Source organism: Paralichthys olivaceus, chromosome 12 (assembly GCF_024713975.1).
Source record: "Paralichthys olivaceus isolate ysfri-2021 chromosome 12, ASM2471397v2, whole genome shotgun sequence".
Lineage (NCBI taxonomy): Eukaryota > Metazoa > Chordata > Actinopteri > Pleuronectiformes > Paralichthyidae > Paralichthys > Paralichthys olivaceus.
In genome coordinates, this window is record NC_091104.1 from 6,335,196 (window position 1) to 6,356,415 (window position 21,220).

The 21,220-nt window shown below is 43.1% G+C and overlaps 1 protein-coding gene across 8 annotated transcripts in view; it reads left to right on the forward strand.

Annotated features, from left to right (window-relative positions):
- numb (NUMB endocytic adaptor protein) overlaps window positions 1-21,220 on the forward strand; it is a 37,110-nt gene that overhangs the window by 13,366 nt on the left and 2,524 nt on the right. For 2 of the 8 annotated variants that reach the window (XM_020093201.2, XM_020093202.2), the window contains exons 2-10: window positions 6,972-7,108; window positions 10,850-10,924; window positions 16,561-16,593; window positions 17,318-17,392; window positions 18,263-18,403; window positions 18,590-18,794; window positions 19,008-19,298; window positions 19,523-19,666; window positions 20,691-20,825. In XM_020093201.2, coding sequence (XP_019948760.2) covers window positions 6,983-7,108; window positions 10,850-10,924; window positions 16,561-16,593; window positions 17,318-17,392; window positions 18,263-18,403; window positions 18,590-18,794; window positions 19,008-19,298; window positions 19,523-19,666; window positions 20,691-20,825 — 1,225 coding nt within the window. In that variant the 5' untranslated portion in view covers window positions 6,972-6,982. The remainder of the gene's footprint in view (window positions 1-6,971; window positions 7,109-10,849; window positions 10,925-16,560; window positions 16,594-17,317; window positions 17,393-18,262; window positions 18,404-18,589; window positions 18,795-19,007; window positions 19,299-19,522; window positions 19,667-20,690; window positions 20,826-21,220) is intronic. The other 6 variants (XM_069535398.1, XM_020093203.2, XM_020093204.2 and 3 more) reach the window with 6 other exon arrangements.

A 21,220-nucleotide genomic window follows, 5' to 3' on the forward strand; every position in this document is an offset into this window, starting at 1 on the left:
AGCGGCGTGCTGAGCCGGAGCAGCTGGCGATAAGTTGCACTTGTTTAATGACGATGTTTCTTTCCACCCGCTTAGACTCACCCTCATTACTGCTGTTTTATTTGTGAATTTCCTTTCCTCTCTGTACTAGTTGTTTTATGATTAAGTCAATTAAAGTAATTGATGAAGGCAAGTGTGATCCTAGTTTCTGCATCAACACTTGGATTAGATTGCAATAAACACTTAAAATAATATTGCATTTGCTAAAAAGCGCATTGCAGCCTTTGTGATGTAATAACTGAACTGAAAGAGAGAAAGATGATAAGAAAACACAAACCATATTGAACAAATTCTGAAGAGTTGCTTGACTTGTAGTGTTTTAGCACTTTGTTGTCTGTGTAGTGCAGAGACAGTTCTCTTATTTATTGCATACATGGCAACTCCAGAGAAAGAAAAACAAAAGTTGGATTCTCTGAGTAAATAAATCAGAAGAGATATGATGGTGGAAAAAATAGTCTCCCCAATATTCAATAATGATGCTGTTTGTTTTGCACAGACAGTCGGCCACTACTTAATATATCCTGTTAATATTGACATTGTTGAATTTGGGCCAAACTGACAGTAATTAATTCTGCACTGATTCATGTGACCCAAAATATCACATTTGGGGGTCGTCATTAATGAGACGAGCTGCAGGACGTTCCATCTCACATTGTTCTCTTGCACTTGAACATTGAATGTCAATATTCGACTGTAATTAAATCAGTTGCAGCCCTGAGCAGTAGCTTAACATGTCAGTTGTGAATTTCCCAAATCCGGTTGTTGAAGGTTGAATTTCTTTTGTTGTGCAGTTGTTGAAGTAGTGAGCCACGTAGATGGTCCTGGACTCTGGTCCCATCTTTGACGAATGCAGTTTGTCCTTGACATTTCGGTTTTCCCGCCATTTCACTTAAGTGACTGTGCCCTGCTTTCTTTTAGCTGCACTGCACATTTTCATTTTCTCCTTGTGCGTTTTTTTTCTTTTCTTTTTTACATAAGCACGCCAAGTCACAAACTGGGGTCCGGAAAATTGGATTACCACAGTAACAACATTTTTCAAATTCTCTCTTCATGTGGCCGTTTGGGAGCAGAACAGAGGCGCTATTACCTCTAGCTGACCAGCTCCCTGATAACAGGGTTCAGCAGATATGCCGGCCAGACATGCTTTGCATTACAGATAGCAGGCCTTTTGCATTGAGGCATCCTTTCTCATTGGTGCTCTCCAGACTACAAACTCAGTCTGAGCACAGAGGACATGGGACTCCCTGAGCAGTGCAGTATAAAATAGGATGAAGAGTATCAGCTGGCACAGTGGTGGGACATGTCATGAAAGGAGACAGTGGGGCCCTTTTTGTCTTGAATTGCTGCCTATTCTCTCCTTTTCTGTCCCCCTCTCTCGCTGTCAAGCTCACTCACTTCTCCTAGCCTCTCCCTCCCTCTATCTCTTCTTTGAAACCCAACCGCTGTACTCATCCCTCGGATCCTTCTGCAAGGATTAATCAGTTTTCCATTCCTGAAGAGATTATTCAAATACTGTTACATCTACAGCCAACAGCAGCAGCAGCACCAGCAGCAGCACTTCCACCCTCCTTCCGAGGCAGCAGCACAGCACTGACTAAGGGGAAAACTCTTTCCTTCTGTTGTCCTCTGTTTCTACAGATTTGTTCCCTGTTGGTCCTTTGTGTGTCTCATTTAGCACCATGGTTGACACTGTGTGTCCCTGTGTCCATAATTGTCCTGTGAACGCGTTGATGATATTGCGTGTTAATCTCTAGAGAGCTCCCTGCTTCTAGTGCTTCACTTTTACTTGTCTCTGTGTATATGAATACACAGAGAGTATAAACAGCTCTTGTGTAATTATCCTCATTAGTGCTGGTGGGAGCCCAGCCACAGATCCTCATGGTACCCGACTATAGGAGCTTTGACAGCTCCAACAGGGTTCAGATCCTGCTTTCCTACACCAAAGCCTTCACCTCCCCACCTACCTTCTTCTCAACAGACCCCTGTCTGTCTCATAATCCCCCTCTCCATGCCTCTCAATCTTGTTTGTCTTAAAAACTGCCTATTATTTTGTAAAAGTTGACTCTTGGAAAATCAGTTCCCTTCTGCCACGATTGAGACAAATGTGTTTCAATGCTTAAAGCGAGGCGGATTTCTATTTCTGATCTATGATTATTTTCCCTGTCGTGCAGCCTCTGCCTTTAAATAAACTAGCCAAAAATAGTTATACTTATGTTATACTGTGATATTTGTTGTTGGAAGGAAAGTTTCACCTTTGAAAACGTTGCTGTTTAAGAATTACAAGAAGTTTGCTGTTGAAGAGGCAGAAAAATAAATCTAAAGACAACAGCTTCCTAAGACTGAATACAGGACAAATACAAAACATGTCCCAGTCAGAGTGCAGCTCTTTCTCACTGGGAAAAAAGAGTTGTAATTTTTTTGTTTCTTTGTAGATGTACAAGTTGCAGCATTTAAAAGTTTGAGATTGTTTTTTGTCTGCTTTGCTTCAAAGTATAACACCAGTGTAATTATTTGCTCTGCCACCAATGCTTGTGACGTTTGTAAACTCTGGTGTATTAAGTCAGAAGCTATTGCTGTCTGTTTCCCTGTAGCTTTGAGTCACCTCCTTAAGGTCATAATGTTGCATTGATTTAGATATTTTTAATCCAGTTAAGAACCTTTGAAGATATGCTAATGCACTGAGGAAAATCATCCTTACTTTGAATGACTCTGGAGTAAGAACAAACCTGAGGGAAACTGTTCTAATGCATTTTTCACAGCTGTCTTCTCCACCCTACCTTTCAACTTCTTCAGCTGCCGAGTTCCCCCTCACTTTTGCTTAACCTCTTCCTATTTTCCTAATTATTTTATAATTCTGCGGGCACTACCACACTAATCTTGACTTTTCTCTTCCTTTACCTTCTCCTCCCCCGTCTCTATCTGAAGTTGCTTCTCCTTCTCAGTCTACCACTTTGCTTCTCTTCTTACCCTCCTCCTTCTGGATCATGGCCAAACAAAGGGCTAAACCCACCTCACATGACCCACACCCACCCAACCCAGCACTCTGCAGCAGGCGAACGCAGCCAGACTTTCCCCTTCACTGCTCATTCTGCGCTCTGTGCCCTCTGGCCTTCATCCCTACCTGCCAACACCACACACACCCACTAACACTAATGCTGGTGGTAATGCTGATTTCATACACAAACTCCACGTTTGACACGGGATAATAACCATGTGTTCAACCTGCTTTTGACCGACCAGTCTGCTGTTACAGGTTAATCCCTGGCTGCTGATGTTGACACATACTCCCCTCTGCAACTGCAGACGAGTTCACATTGCTGTATGACATTGTACACTGCTAAAGTATCGATACAGAATATTTGCTTAACAAAGTATTTGAATTGATCGGTTCATTAAAGGGTTTTGCTGCAGGGTTTACACTTTCGAGTCAGTGTGAGAGTTTTACAGAACCAAACGAAACAAGCAGTGTCAGATTAGGGTTAAAGTCTAAAGCAAGGTCGGGGACTAAAGTCAGATGATCTGTAATGGAATCGTTCTAGTCGATCACCCTCATGAGAAGTAGGTAGCCAAAGGAGCACTGTGAATAATGAATGGTGTACTCTTTGCTGCGAGTGCATTCTTAAAGGAGACATATGATGCCTTTTCAGTTTTTCGTTCCTCTAGTGTGTTATATAGGTGTTTTGTGAATTTTAAAGTTCCGCAAAGTTAAAAAGCCAGAAGTCTGTGGTTCAGGGAGCTCCTCTCCTCCATTTAAAAAAAAAAAAAAACTCCTCTACTGGAGTGGGAGGAAACATGTTGTTGGGGGATTCTGATGATCTTGCAAAGCTCATTTCTAATATCCCACAATGTGGAAGCACGACTCTAATCAGATCCCTGCTAATGTTTACACATGTTGTGAGTCCTCAGGTGCATATGTTTGGCTCAGCGCTAACACTTCACCAGTTACACACAAACATAGCGAAGATACGCTTTCTTTCCCACGTACATGAATATGTATGTGCTTTCACCTACATTCCTGCTGCCTCCTTATTTGTCTCTCTTAGACACTGCAGTAGTCAGGAGAGGAGGTGTGTGGGTTGTAAGCTGGCAGCTTACAGTGTTAAGTGATTTAGAAGGTGGTTTTAGTAAGGCACTGTGAGTTGAGGCAGAAATATGGGACATTAATGGACTTACATCTGCCTGTGAGACAAAAAAAACCTATTTTCTCAGAATAATAGTTTCCTGCATCTGTTTGTCCCTGGGATAAATTCAAAGATGGCCTTCAAATTGGCAGCAAATGTATTTTCTGAACTTGAGTTTTCCTGAACAACCCTTTCTCCAAAAAGTCATTGTTGACAAAAAATACATAAAGTAGTAAAGATGTGTTTTAAAAAAAAAACACCAGCTCTCTGGGTGGTGTCTTGTGTCTGGTGACGATATGATGAGTGGATTCAAGGTTATAATTTCTACTCAAAAATGTGTATAGAGCACACTTGACACAAATGCTGTTATTTGTTGCACTGAACACGAGGTGCTCGAGAACAGACAAATCTGTTTTCCGCCTGCTCCTCCTCTTCACTCTGCAGGCTGGAAGCATGCAGCCTGTCACTGGCACCGCAGTGAGCCCAAACATGATATGACCTAAATAAACGAGTGTGTTAGGAGAGCGGGAGTGAGGGATGAAGCAATATTCTTTCCCTCCCTCACTCAGCCGTCTTGTTTTTAAACACTTTAATCTACTGCAGGCTGAAACCTTTCACATGTCTGTGTGCACATCGGAGTCAGAATATGTGTGTTTACATCATGGCACCTGAAAAGCTTATTTGGCTCTAATTCTGCAGGTGCTCGCACTCATCTTATTGGGCCCCATTTCACACAGTTCCTCTTGCAAATGTATATCTTTACCTAATACCTACTATATGAGTCTACGAATGATGCTGCGAATAACAGATGTAAGACGAGAGGTGTCGGCTGTGCCACACAATAGCTTTCATTAGAGAAGAGGTGACAAAAATCCACCAACTATAGCCAAAATCTCTGCGTGAATTTGGCTTCTTGTTTGCAAGTTTGGCCACGCTACTACTCATTTGGCCAAGTGACGAGCTGTCATATAAGGGCCCACACTTAGTTTATATGTAGGCAACAACAGGTTTTATATTGTTTAAAGTGCAGATACATGCTATCTGAGTCCATGGTCCACTCCAGGGTTCCTCCTATAGCAGCAGTAGATGTTTGATGTGTTTCAGTGACCAGGTCAGGACTCTATGCTTCATTGTGTGCTGCCCACAGAGCTGCAGCCTGACAGGGACAGATAAGACAGCCTCACCTCAAACACTTTCTACACCCCCTGCTATTACTGGCTTGCAGGACAGGTTGCATTAGGCAAACAGACATCTCAGTCCTGTGAGTGTGTGCGCATGTGCGTGCATGTTTGTGTAGTTAAGTCGGTACACATGTGTGTGATTGCTGTGAGCATGTGAGTGCACGCTGCTGTGCTTCTACTTGTTCCTGTATGTGTGTGTGTGTGTGTGTGTGTGTGTGTGTTTGCTTGCGGACAGTCAGTTCACATGGATTAAAGACCTTTAATCCAGCCAGATCCTCATCGGCTCAGAAGTTAGTGGCTACAACTTGTTAGTCAAGGAGTTTACTCTTTGCTCATGTGTTAAAAGTCAGAGTTGCGAGGCTGAATGACTCCTTGTCCCCATAATGAGTCGCTCCAGACGACTTGAGCCAGTCTCTCTGATGGGTGCACCTCTCAGTTCCAGTCTCTCTATGATGGGTGCACCTCTCAGTTCCAGTTTGGATCAGCAACTTTTAATTGGGCCTCTGCTTTTTTGTGCCTCCCATTATCCCCCCCAAAGCCAAGAAGACATGCATGTACTGTCTGTTTATAAAAGTGCATGTAGCCTGTGTCTCTCTCTTGCACACTCTCCTCTTAATGCACAAACGTGCATGGGAGGAAGGAAGTGTTTCTTTGCAGAGAAGACTGATTCGAATAGCTGCTTGTCAATATCGACTTTTCGCGCAAACATGCAACATTAATCTTGATTCTTTAACTTCTTTAAATCTTCAGATGAACATTTTTAAATATTTAAGTTTCAAATGGGCTCGTCCTGAAAAGGCACAATGATATAATGCACGGCTAACCAGAGTATGTAGAAATTTATGAAAACGCGTGTAACCTTAACAGTTGGACCTCTGTAGTTTGTATTCCCATTCGATTGTCAGCGGGATCAGACAAAAATTACTGAACAGATTTTCACGAAAGCAAAGACAGAACCCACTAACATTTGGTGCGGAACTGGACAAAGGGGTAGACATTTCATTGCTAATCTATGAGTGTGTGTGCGATTTGATGGGGCTTGGTTGAATTTTAAGGGACGGTTGAGCCTTGGCAGAGGTATGCGCTCTACTGAGTGCCATTCTAGTTTTCCAATTAATTAGTTTCAAATATTTCCTGGCATCAGCCAGTTCTGCTGTAGCAGCTGAGGCAGCCAGGGGTTCAGGAAGGGATAGCTGTAGTTAATGAAGAGAGAGATGTGGGAGAGGAGGAGCAGCAGGTGAGATTGACAGCAAACTCAGAGGTAGATAGATGTCTTCACCATCAATCTCACCTGTAATAATTCACTGTTATTGTACATGTAAATAATCCTCATTGTCAAGATGACCAACTGTAAGATCTCAGCGGTCACTTTTTAATATCCATCTATGAGAATTTTAGTTTACTGTGTTTCTAAAGGGCGTCTTATCCATCATCAAACAAAGGACGGAGTATAATTTCTGTGTTGAAATACACTATTCACTGCACGTTTCCCAGACCTAGAAACTTTTATCACTTTTTAATAACTGTCCTATTATTGGCATTTCTCCAGCTTTCCCACCACTTTATTTTTTGCTGCTGCTGACTTTACAGTTTTCATGTGTTTTAATGAAATATCTCTTACCTCTCACAGGGAGCTCAGCAATGAATAAGCTACGGCAGAGCTTCCGGCGGAAGAAAGACATCTACGTGCCTGAGTCGAGTCGGCCGCACCAGTGGCAGACAGATGAGGAGGCGGTCCGGACCGGGAAATGCAGCTTTGCAGTCAAGGTGACCCTCCCCTCTTATCCTCACACATAAACACACCTGCATACACAAAATATCACAAATTTTTCCTCAAACACACATACTCTTATACAGAGCACTGACCTCAGTGTAGCACACTGATACGCCTGAGAAACTGTCATGTTGGCTGGCTCCCCAAGGACGCTGCTTGTAATTAATCATAAGCTATGTGTGAGCACAGGTTTTTATCTAGGTTGCACATTTATATGCTGTATCCTTCCAAAGTAAGAGGTTGTGTGTTCACTATTGATTTCTGGCCTCCAAGAGTGACTGAGTCATTAAGTTAAACACGAAAAATTTAAGAAAAATGCTCCACTATACTTGACAAATATTTTGGGAGCATTGCGATAGTAAAGAGCTCGGTAGGACACTAATACAGTGTCTTTGTACATGCAGCCTTCAGTGCTCGACCTGCCGTGCTGCAGTTGATGAAGTGGAGAGTTCACTGTATTGTGGCAACAAAACTTTCCACATTTACTAACAGAAGCACAAAGTCACGCTTCCTCTCATCACAAGGGTCCAGTGTTCACCTTAGCTTGGTTTAAAGGGGAACTGAAAACTTCAGTCGGGAATATTCATCTCAGAGCAGATGGACTCTGTGGCTGTTCGAAGGGATTGTGTCACACATAAGCCGGAAGCAGAGGTTATGGTTTGTGATAACCTGTGTTTCATTTGAGCAAGAAAAGGTGAATTGGAAATACATTTAGAGGGTGACAGTGGTGTGACTATAACGCTGAATATCATTATCACAGGAAGAAAATTATTTTTGTTCAGGTCTGTTCATTAAGTAATCAAGTGCTCATGTTTCTGATCAGTTGGTTTTAATTATTTTTTCAATGCTATAAAAACAGGGTGGAACGTCATGATTGACAGCCGAGACTTGTGATTTCAAACTTCAATAATATTTTGATTGTGTACATGTGTGTCAACGTGTTGGCTCCTGGCCTAACCCTAAACCCTTTCATACATTTCAGCCAGTTTGTGGAATCCCCCACTTTCAAAATTTCCTCTAAGCTGACTTCCAAATGTTCCCTTAACACACATGCTCCCACATACCTCCCCTCCCCCAAACGCTCCCCATAAATTGTCTCTCAACGTAAAGAAACACTTGTCTTTTAGCAACTGCTTCACACCTCTGTAAAGGTGTAGATGAAACTAGGTGTTTTCATGTTGACTTTTGATTTACTACTTTCATCAAATGCGCTCATTATTTTTCAGCTCTGTCTTTAAAGAGATTTTTGCGAATTGGCTTCAAGGAAAGAAGTTTCATTAAAGTCCTGAAGATTTCTTTCTTTCCGATAAATTGCTGGGCCCACATAAATCAGCAAAACAACAAAGTAAATCTCTGCTCTGCAACTGAAACCCGGCTAACTGACCATTCTTGTGGTGTCTTGTGCTGTTCTAAAGATCTTGTCTTTACGTATTTAAATCAGACAATGAAATGCAGACTTTGTCATGAACAAATTGAAAAAATAGCTTTTCTTTGATTGTTTAGATTATTACAATTACTTCTGCAGCCACACACACTTCTCCGCCAGCGTTTTTTTTCCCTCTGCACTGGCTTTCACTGTGCCAATGCAACCTACCATGCTACTCCTCTGTGTCTCTCCTCCCCCCCTCACTCTGCTCCCTCTCGCTAGGTGCCTCAGAGGAGCCCAGTTGTGTGTGGGTTGAGATAGTTGCGGTGGAATTATCACTGACTGCCGCACTACACAGTAATGAACAGAGGAGCGGGAGAGGAGTCCGTTTTAAAGTCGCGCTGGGAGGGAAACGGGTGATCTGGGCTGGTGGTGATATTAAGATTGGGGGAAATTAAAAAAGATGGAAAGATCTGGAAAGAAGGCATATGTGAGGCTGCTTTTCACAGACTTTCTCTGGCAGACTTCGTCACTGAAATTTATGGCCAATACCCTATATTAATTCCTGGAATACATCTGGAACACATCTGGAGGATTCCTATCAGCACAATCTTTTATCAGATAAAACTGTACTGAATATTCAGACAATACAGGGCTGCTCTTTTTAAGCTTCTGGCAGTCTTGACCTCACATGCTCCTCATCGCCTGCTGCTTTAAGTAGATGTTGCACTTGTTGTCTTTCTATATTCGCTATGTTAACTCTGCTGGTCCTCAAGACCAGATTAGGCCCAGGGACAGATAAATGTTAATTAAATATCTAATCTTAAGTCTTTCCTCAACAGACACGAAAAGCTGGTATTGCACTTACAGCACATTAATACAAATATCACGATGTAGCCCAATGCAGGATTAGTTACCAGTGAAAAAGATTCTGGGGTCGGCCCACTAATAGGTTTACAAATGAGCCTATCCATTTCCACCAGGCTGTTCAGGAGATATTAATTCCATTTGTTCAAGTTGCTTTTGTTGAGCACAGATATTAAATATGAATGTCGCAGCCTCCAGATTGTTGCCGCCAGCTAATTACTAACAGGAGTAAGATGCTACGACGAAGCATCTGTTGTGACACTTCAAGCCTCCCCTGCGTTTACTCATCTCACCTTAGTGACGTCTCCTGGCAGATCCTTTTATTAGTAGCTCTGCTGCTTCGACTGTCCTCACTACCCACAGCTGCCTCCTCACAACAGTTGTCTGTGATACACATGTGTTTCTGTGCACATCTCTGTTTTTAACGTACATAAGTGCATACACACAATGTTTTCTAGTACGGTGATGTGACTCACAGTTGTGGCGTCACAGTCTTAAAATAGCATGGACAGAGGGTGGGGGTGTCAGACGGCAGTCAACGTCACTTGCTGTGTGTGTATGTACAAGGAAAGGGTAAGGACTTCCTCTCCGGCCCCTCATGTACAATGGCTTCTGGGGCGGTCAGGGTTATAAGTCTGGACTCTGGGGTGACACACAACAGGGTGTGATGCTGCTTCAAGTCAAGGAGGGAGGGAGGGATGGATAGGATGACAAAGATATGGTAAATCTTTTCTGGCATAGACAGAACGATAAACTGATTTAATCAAGAGAATTATCTGCAGATTAATTGATAATAACTTTAATGGCTATCAGTGCACACCTCTGGCAAGGCCCAACAGTCCCTCAGGATGGGGTTGACCCTAATGAAGGCCACAAGCAGAAACATATCGGTCTAATGTGACATGTCAGTGTTCAGGGACGGGGGTGGCGCTGAAATACCACAGATTTGATGTTTTCCTTAGAAACTGATTCTAGAACGATTAAACAATTGATGGAAATCATTCCAGGAAAGTTAGTTTCCTGCAATTGACAATGTTACCTGATCTGATCTCACCTTTCGTTGTGTGTGTGATGAGCCAAAACAAATTATCTACTGCAGGTCAGGTTTCTAAGTCCACATGAAACATGAAGACGGCCGCGTGTCGACCAGGCTGACTGTATGAAGAAAGAGCTGCTTCTTTTTGCCCCCTCCATGTTTTTATTCATGTTTCTTTGGAGTGTTGAGTATTTTCTCTTGCAATTTTTAGCACTTTCAAAATCTGGGGCGTAACCAGGGAGTAATTGAACTGTGATTGACCTCAAAATGTTAATTAATTAGGTTTATAAATCACCATTGCCATCGTACCAGGGGAGAGGACTGATTTAAATAACCAATCTAATTCCAGAGTTTATTATGGTAGCCATACTTAAACTTGAGTAGAGATTGCCACAGGAAAGGTTTGTCACAGTATTACTTAGTCTCTCTCTCTCTCTCTCTCTCTCTCCCCTCTCTACCCGGCAGTACCTGGGACATGTGGAAGTGGAGGAGTCCAGGGGGATGCACATATGCGAGGATGCAGTGAAGCGGCTGAAGACGGTAGGTTTCACAGTACTTCCAGGAATGAGGCTGTTAAACACCAGACATCCTCCTTCCTCTTTATCTGTGCTCTCTCTTTATCTTTTCCTCCATTAATTTCTTTCTCTGTGAAACCAGAATCCTACTGACATTCTGTAACGTCTTTTTCATGACAGCCCTCTGTCTTCTGTCAGCATGCAGTTGTTTTATTCTTCTTTGTGTTTCGCCGCTGTTTATTCCTGTCTCGGTGTCTCTGTACACAGAGGCCTGAGTGTGGCTGATTCTTAACCATTTCTCAATGAGCGTCTCCACCCAGCATGACCTACCAAAACCTCCAGGGGTGTTGGAGTCTGTTCTGAACGTCTCTTCCTTTCTGAGCCCGCGCTCTCAGCCAGGGGAAGATAGGCCGGCGTGTACTTCCTGCTGCGGCAGATTCCAGCGGAGTTGCACAAAAAGGAGCAAATTCCAGTTTGGGGAGCAGGGGAGGGGAAGGGGGGGAGAAACTGTAGAGCAATCACTTTTCCATGTTGTCAGTTGTTTGCCAAGGCCCCACCCAGGTTATAAAGTCATGTGTGTGTATATGAGGCTAAATCTAACTGAACTATCTGTAATTAGCTATCAGTTTCAATTTGAGATCCTGTTGTCAACACCTTTGGATTGTGTTCAGGGCCTTTTAGTTGTATTGCATATTCTACTCAGTGAGCTACTTACCTGATGCGACATGTGCGTGTATATACTTTAAAGATCTGGTGCAACTTTTGTGTGCTTCTCCCATTAGTGTTTTTTACGTCATTGTTTTCAAGTCATGACTTATGAATTACTTTGTATGTTTTTCAGTCCTCTTCAGTACTTCTTTCAGTACTCAAAGGGTTGAGTCATTGTCGGCGATAATAATAATACTGAACGTTCATATGAATGGCAGCAACGCACGCGCTCAACTTTTATACGATGCTTGAATATTTACTCACAAACAAGCACATACTTGTAGACACCTGTAGTTGTGTGCGTGTGCCCGTGTGTGTGTGTGAGAATCTACACATACACACAACTAAAACCCACACTCAGAGATGGCTCGCAGGCAAATCATTTGTTCCCACAGGAGCACACACTGGAAGAGGTGTACCCATAGAAACAGCAGATAAACACACTGAATACACACATGCATGCTGTTACAGTGATACACACATACATGCAAGCCTAATAAACACACACACAGCAGCACATACACACAGCTTGATGAGGTCACATGGTGTACACAGCCTGAGGCTGTGAGATCTTATCGAGATCGAGTCATTTTAATAAGGCTAATAAAATGGAGCCAAATCAGAAGGAGAGGCAGGTGCTTCTGTCTCCTGTGCTCCTTACGGCCATGACGATCTGACCCTCCTTAACCTAATGACATTTCCTCATCTGCCTCCTCTGACATTTTTGCTGCTCGCTTCCTCGTTCCTATAGCAAGTATTTGTAAGCTAGCACAGCCTGGTTTTTTCAATCTGCATTCATAAGCAAAGTGGGGAATTAACTCTAGCTTCATAATATCTCTCAGATTGGCATCTAATCTCATCTAATGTTTCTCTTTACACATCATCTTTCCTGCAAACTGGGCTTCATCCAGTCGAGTCCTGGCATTGACGTTGCAGTTCACCTGTGTGTCTGAGGGGCTCGTCTTACAGGAAATGCCAGAAAACAATCACTATTGGTTGGGAGCTGCTTACTATAAGAGGGTTTCCATTCATTCCAATGAAAGGCTCTTCATTTTTTTCTGTTCCAGGTTTGTTTCCTTGTTGTGCAATCTGTGACTGTTAAGCATTCATAGTCTGCTGCCTTATCCCATGCTCTTTATATCAAGATGCCATCATGCAATAAAATAGCATTTCAAGGCTTTGGGAAAGTTTTTCAAATACATAATTCTGTATCATTAATATTCACCAACATTCAGCACCAGGGCTCAGTGCAGTGAAATAACAGAGGAGTTGTGCTGCATTGCGTCGCTCTGCACTTTCATTTCAATTTCTCTATTCTCTTTTCATTATAATTAGTGTTGGAGTCCAGTGATTTTCAGACGAGAGTAGTTTGTTAATGTCGTACTTTCATCCAGAGTTGCTCTAAAGAATAATAAAATAATTTGGATCAACAAAACAAGGTTGGAGTCATGATGTTCAGTCATCAATGATGTTCGGGGCCTGGGGCCAGCCCTAATGCCAAATGAGGTCTCTGTTTTTACATCTTATGTCATTTTAATGGGACATCTTCTCTTAAAATGTGGACGGGACGCTGGCAGGAAGGCTTATATGTCTTATATAGCACAGAAAAACCCACTGGCACAAAATACGCCTTCCCCTGATGCCAGTTATCCATGTCAGCGCTAAACATTACAGACGAACTCAGGGCCTCCCTCTTTTGAGCACATGCATAGTTAGCGAGGTCCTGAGAGATCCCACTTTATCCTCACTGACTCTTTAATTAGCTTACTGTTGCAGCTAACTGTTGCCAGGCAACAAATACTGCCAGTGTACACTCTTATTTCCAGGAAGTAATAACCCACATTTGTCTGGAACCAGGCCCTCACCTGTAGGCACTCATCATCATGTGGGCTAAGTAAAGGATGCTGTTTCTTGATATTAAGCTAATATCTGCCAGACAGCAGCCGCGTCATCAAACCAATCTGGCAGCATCAGGCCGTACGGTCTCAGGGCAGAAGAGAGAGATGAGAAGTTATTCTCTCTGCTGCATCAGTAGGAACAACAGGGAAATAAATGTGCCTTAAGCTGGAGGGTGTGTATTGGTGGTGTAGTTGTCATTGAGTGTGTGTGTGTGTGTGTGTGACAGCTCCAGCTCTGAGCCAACTCCATTGTTTTTCCCAGCAGCCTTTGGGACAGTAATGAGAGTTTTCTCGCAGCTCTGCGACCTGTGACTCAGAGGGAAGGATGGAGGGGGGCGGAGGAGGAGGCTGCATTGCGGTAGCGTCAACCTCCAAGCTGCCCTTTTTCTTGTTGTCATCGTGATGTCACTTCCTGCTATTGCTTTTGGCCAGTGGCCCGGGGTTTGAGGTGTATTCTGTGTTCCACAAGAGGGAATGTTTTAGCTGCTCCTCGGGAGCTCATAGAAACCAGGGTTGTTTCCTCTGTGTTGACTGGGTGAGGCACCCCACCATGATGCTGAAAGAATTTCAATTGTGTTTGTATCAACACCCAGGAGCCTCAGGGTGCATCAGTGACAATGTATCAGAGTTCATGAGGTGGTTTGTGAAACCTGGCTGTTTCAATTTAGGCTTCTAGTGTCGCATGCTATGCAACGTTGTCTCACCTTCACTAGAGATATTTCCTGTGTAAACACAGTGAAGCCACACAACAAGGTCTTCACTCTACACAGAGTTCATGTCCTGACCTCACTAAACATTATCATCAGAGCACAGCCTGTATGAGCCTTTCACAGACGTGTGTTTGGAGAAAAACTTTTATTTTGCAGAATTTATGCATTTTCTTAATTCAAGTTCTGTTTATTTGTTTTCTTGTTTGTTTTCTTTTTATCCATAGTTATTTAATACAAAGTATATGGTTAAACCCTGAAATATCAAGCCTCAATCACATTCCTTTGCCATAAGGATTTGATCTGAGGAACCATTTGCATGATTGGCAAATATTTCTTAATATAAACATCAACTGCCAAGGTCCAAATCAGCATCGACCCCCAAAAAACTCACATGCACCTTTCCTGCAGGGTGGGGGTTCGAGCGCTGTCCGTGTCGGGTAAAGTAATAGGATGACATACGCTCTTATCTTGGAGTAGAGATATCTGTAGCTCATGCTGTAAGGTGTGGCTGTCACTGATACACAAGATGTGTGGTTTTATTGTTGGACATCCTGCTGGTGGCTCATGCTGCTCCAGCTTGCTAGTATCACCAAAAGGTTTTGACTGTGTGTGTTAAGGTTGTCAATTACAATAAAGTCTAGTACCTATATTTTACTATTTCTTTCGACACAGTAAATGGTTGTTGGCTACTAAGTACGTTTTCTGCTCCAGTTGTTTTGTTTTTGACGTGTTGGCTTCACTCTAATCTTTCAAACCTCAGCTTTTTCCCATTCTGTAGTTTCATCACCTATTAAATACCCGATTACTGATCTTTTTGTTGGTGTTACAATTTTTTTTGTCTTTTTAAGCAGGTTTTAATGCAGAGAAATGCCATCAAATCCCCCCCCCCCCCCCCCTCATATTACCCTTCCATTCTAGTTATCACCACCTTAAAGATATTTCCCCCCCCCCCAACCAGCATACTAATACTAGCTGAGCATACTCACTGATGCACACGCTAGCACACTATCAGGTGCTGAGCTCATTTGGAATGAATCTCCATTGCTGGTTAACACGTTAAATCATGCATTAACATGGTGCTCTGAGTGCTGTCTCCACCACGGCTGTGTAACAGGAGCGGAGTGGCACTCCTTTTCACAGCTTATGGGGAGGAGAGGAACAATCAGGGAGTGAGGGGAAAAAGGGAGGATTAGCTCTAGGCTGAGTCTGGTTGTGGTGTCTTTATGCGGCTGTGGCGGCCTAAACTTGACCCTGACTCTGGCCAACCACTGGCCAACATTCACAGACTCAGGTCAAACTGCCGTCTGTGGGAATCTGTTTCTGTCTGCTGAACACAAATGGTAAGACCAAACCTCGGTCTAGGAATCAGAGGAGAAAGAATAAAATCTGATTATCCCCTCCGCAGACACAAACCTGAAGGTCTGCAATCTTTATCTCCTCTGTCCAGGCAGCTTGGTGTGCTGTTTTGGCCGTGGTGCTGTTGTGGTGTTACAGGCATGTGGCTGTTGATTTCTGTCAAAGAAGAACTAGAGGGCGTAATATCCTGCTGCCGGGGTGATCGGTTGGGAAACAGTAATGTGGTTTACTGGCTTCCAGTGTGGTAGTACTAACGTGATCATAAATCATAAACACAATAACAACCACATTCAAACATCTGGTAGTTTGGAATCATGTGGAGCTACCTGATCCATTATCTCTCTCACTTACTCACTCACTCACTCACTCACATCGACAGTATTCAAAGATGAATGATTTAATTTCTTCCTCCCATTGTACAAACAACATGTACTTTGACTTTTTAGTTTGGTCTGTGTCCAATCCACCTTCCTGGAAAAGGTGGGATTTATGATCTTTACAGCAGCCAAAACTTCCATGTCGTCAATCTTAGCATACAGTCATTTGTCACTCACTCACTCACTCACTGACTGACTGCGTCTCCTCTTCCTTATTCTTTATAAAATAAATCTTTATATAGAGTCTACACTTTAAAGCATATATGACCTAAAATGACAACGTTCATTTGAGGTGGACCTTTAATTAACTTTTTTAGATGGATCCATGTCCCATCTGCTTACATGGCAGAGGTGGGGTTAATTATCTATACTGCAGTCAGCCACAAGGGGGAGATCCAGACTTCTCATGTTGTTCATCTTCATATACAGTCTATACTCTCACTCACTCACTCACTCACTCACTCACTCATAACCCAGCTTCACCTTCACCTGAACAAAACCCCAAATCAAATCCCTCCCCGTAGGCTCCAGTCAATTTTTAGACTTCCGAGGTAACATTTTCATGCCTTGTTCCTCCCTCCGTCTCCTCCATCCCTCTCACCCACCCTCCAGGACAGGAAATTCTTCAAAGGATTCTTTGCAAAAGTAAGTTATTGCTTTGTGTGTCTGAGTGTGTTTCTCTTTATTATAACTATTATTAATATTATTTTTTCCTCCTGTCACGTAACACTTCACCCTTTTGATCACGTCCGAAGGCTGGAAGAAACACACAGACACTGATGCACGGGAGAAGTCTGTCTGGAGAGAGACAAACACAATGATGCATGTGTCTGTGGGCAGGTGGGGTGGTTTAGTGTGGGGTGGGGCACTTATTTGTGTTTGTGTGTGTATTTATATGTATGTGTGTGGTTTTTTTTTTGGGGGGGGGGGGGGGGGGTTAACAGGCGTGTCTTCTCTCCGTTCAGCCCTTCTTCCTTGTACCAAGAATGGAACAATGACCCGCTTGTATGAATGAAAGTTTACTTTTTTGGTGCACACACACACACACAGATATTTTTACGGTTACTCTAACCCATGTGTCCTCCACTGTCGACTGCATCTGTGCACCAAATCTCTTTGTGTTTCTTTGATTCAATTTTGGGAACTAGTGAATGACACAGCACTCAGAAAAAACGAATCCTTATTTGTGTTTCCTCTTTTGTCTCTTACCTGGTGCTTTCTCTTTGTTCACAGGTGTGTTCTCTATCTGTGTGTGTGTGTGTGTGTGTGTTGAATAGGTACAAAGGGAGCTAATCTTGGAGGATATGGTCAGACTGAGGCAGTTTCTTTGTTTCTTAACTTGTTCCTGTTCCTTTTTATGTGTCGACAGGCCGGGAAGAAGCCAGTGCGGGCCGTGTTGTGGGTGTCGGCAGATGGTCTTCGCGTTGTAGACGACAAAACAAAGGTAATAAGTCCCTTCGCTCCTCTTATCACAGGCCTGATCAAATAGAAAGCGCTGCCAGAGGAAGCACACGTGGCTTTAGCAGCATTAAAGCTGGAAGCTGCTGAGCTACTTGAGTTAATAATGGTGGTCTAGTCTAGTGACCTAAAAAAGGCCCTTTTGGAAATATGTGCTCACTGCACCTGTAGGAAGTACGAGTTGGTTTAATGCCATCACATTATAGGTAACAGGGACACCTGCTGGAAAGTGCTGGTACTGCATCAAAAGCTTATAAAAAAGGAGGAATTCAAAAGAGCAATAAAAAGAGAATGAACATTACTGATGTGTTTTCTATATCTACATAATGTGTCCGTTTAAGTCTTGTTATTAAAGGCCCTGTTGTCTTAACATCAGTTAAGTATATTTTAAAGTGTATGTAGTTAAAATAACTTTCTGAGGTGTGTCTTTTCCTCAGCAGCCCGGTCAGCTGGGTTCATTTCTGTGTACACACACCTCGTAACACTAAAATATAGTAGTTTATGGAAAGATATTGTTAAAAGGTCCAGGATCTTGTATTTCACCTGGAGACCTGGTTCTGTTGTTTATTTGTATTTACTTTGTTGTGTTATCGTGCTGTTAAAAGCAGTAAAAGGATCCAGGATTCCTTCCAGAGTTGGATTCAGTCTTTCTACATCAGCATTATGTTGTGTTTATGCGCAGACAGCTGCTTCTGCCGCTCATAGTAGTTCAGTGTTATTCGAGCACCCTCGTCGCCTTCTCAGTGAAGTACTCTTCATTTACGCTACGTTTTGAACAGACTGGAGTGAGAGTCACTTAACCCTGACCACCGTTTTGAAGCTGCTAATAATGAGGTAATGGTTATTCTCTTTGCAGGACCTGATTTTAGACCAGACAATAGAGAAGGTGTCGTTCTGCGCTCCGGACCGGAACTTCGAGAGGGCGTTTTCTTACATCTGCAGGGACGGCACCACACGACGCTGGATCTGCCATTGTTTCATGGCCATCAAAGACTCGGTGAGAAATCATTGGGAAGCCTCAGCACTAGTAATCCTATCAAAACAAAAGTGAGACAGTTTGTGACAGTTCCTAGATTAATCATTGAGTCAATTAACAGATGTCTTTTTTAATAATAAAGCAATTTATCAAGGTTTAAAAAGTCAAACACCAAATATATTCTCTGTTTTCGTCTCTTCTTTTCAGGGAGAGCGTCTCAGTCACGCTGTGGGTTGTGCATTCGCCGCCTGTCTGGAGCGGAAACAGAAACGGGAGAAGGAGTGTGGGGTCACGGCAACCTTTGACGCCAACAGAACTACTTTCACCCGTGAGGGCTCGTTTCGTGTTACCACAGCAACTGAGGCGGCGGAGCGGGAGGAAGTCATGAGGCAGCTACAGGATGCTAAAAATGGTCTGTATTTATTGTGTTATTATCTGATCTGGGGAAATGGTTGTCCAGTTTAACCAAGGTGTTTTTATGAATACCAAGACAATAGCTCGCAAAACTTACATTCATTGAATAGCTGCTTTCAGACATGTACTGAAGTCGGTTTCACATCTGTAAAAATGTTGTTAATTTTGGTTATTTTCTGAGAAGTACTGTTGTGCTGCCCTTTTCTAACAGCAGAGACAGACGTGAAGGTTTCTGGAAACTCGGTGACAAACTCCTCAGCACACCAGACAGGAGGTTCACCATCCCCCTCGTCCTCCCCGCCTCTCTCTTTGCCCACGCTGGGAGCTCAGGCGATACCCCGCAGACATGCACCAGCTGAGGCTCTTGCCAGGCAGGGCTCCTTCAGAGGCTTCCCAGCCCTCAGTCAGAAGACGTCTCCCTTCAAAAGACAGCTGTCGCTGCGTATGAACGAGCTGCCCTCCACCATGCAGAGGAAGTCCGACTTCCCCATTAAAAATACAGGTTAGTCTGGGGTCCTGTGTCTCCAGCTCTTTTATTGTTTCACACATCAGAATAATCAGAATCAGTCTGGTTTTAGAAATATATTTTGGATTTCTTACTAATCAAACATGAACACATTCCCAGAACAAAATTTTCCAATGAGTTGTGTCCTGTCTTTTACATATTTTAGCGATATTTTCCCCTCTGTTAACTCTGGTTATCCTTCCCCTGGTGTCCTCCTGTAGTACCTGAGGTAGAAGGTGAAAGTGACAGCATCAGTTCGCTGTGTACTCAAATCACAACAGCATTCAGTGGACCCCCAGAGGACCCCTTCTCCTCAGCACCAATGCCCAAGCCAGCCTCATCCCCACAGTCTCCTGTAGCACCAGGTAAAAGCTCCTCTTTTAGCCTTCAGTATCTGACATGTGTAACTGAGCATCTACACAGCTGTGTAGTGTGAGAGGCGGCTTTGTGTGTGTGTCTGTGTGGTCAAAATAACTTTTGGACAGAGTTTCTTAAAGAGTTTTTTTATCTCCTGATGATTAACTTTGAAACTGATTGGTCAAAGGTTAATAAAACATGCAAATAATTTGACTTGGTAGACAATCTAAAGCTCATCTTAAGTAGAAAATTGTTCCCCATCATATGATATCGAAGTGGAATAGAATCAGATAAGTGACAACATGAAGTCTCATTGAAGCTGTTTCTGCGTCCGATCAGACTAGAGACATTATCAAAGCCATATTCAGTTTAACCATTCGTTCAGCATCATATGATATAAATGTTGTCCCAATGATGTCATTATGATGTCACGATATAAACAAGGTGGCTTTGCCTGATTGCTGTATATACTGCTCATGCTCAGAGTACACATCACCCCACTGATGCTTTTCATCGCTGCTCTGTTTTTTTTTACAGCTGCATTGAATTATTTCACTGTACGAGCTCAGAAGTGCTTATAAAACATTTTAGTGTCCTGCAGCTATTAGGATAAAAGTCTAGAGACCGGAGAAACTGGAATAAGAGTAATCAACTTATCAGCCTTTTTGCATTTCCCTGCTCCGTTTAGTAGAGAAACCATGAGGCTCACACACATAGATCGCTCACGGCGGATGACGGCCAAAAGTTATTTGTAGCCAACTTTTCTGGGCAACAGTCCCATTCATCAATTTCCCACATTATTGCTGAGTTTGTGATTAATTTGTCTCCATAGGAAATGAATTAACTTAAATAATACTTAATGCAATTGAATTAGATTTTGCTGTGAGAGAGCGTGTGCCTGAGTTGTAATTTACATGTGATTAACAATCGTTAAGACCGCCGATTAACGACACAGTAGCATTGTGCATGTCTAACAAAAGTCTCGTCACACACGCTTGCTTCGTACTAGCATCTGTCTTTTATCTGCTGTAGTGAACAGCACAGCTCCTGCCTTCTCTGTTGCTGCTGCTACTGCTAACCCCCCAGTTCTACCCCCTGCCCTGCCTGCTCGAGAAACTAACCCCTGGGCCAAGACCCCAGCAGGGGCCCCGGCCTCAGCGCAGCCAGGTAAGCAGCTCCACGGGAAGATTCAACTGTTATGTTTGCACGTCACAGGATGCATGAGAGTGTGATACTGACGCCGAGACAGTAACTGAATGTCCCTCAGTTAGACATGTTAAGCCTGATTGTACGTTGAAAAGAGTATTTCCCAATCGAGGAGGTGGAAGTTGTTCTTCATAACATGGAGGTTGCAGGTGCATGCTGGTTAATCATTGTGGTTTGACCTCTTATTTGACCTTCTTATCTACGAGTCAGCAGCTGCAGCAGTGACATAAAACTCGCTGAGGCATTTTAAGTACTTTCAAACACTTCACGTCTGATTCCGGCAATTTGTGAGAAAAATACTCACGTTAGATTTATTACTGAGCTGAATCTAAACACAATGATATGATTCACACAGA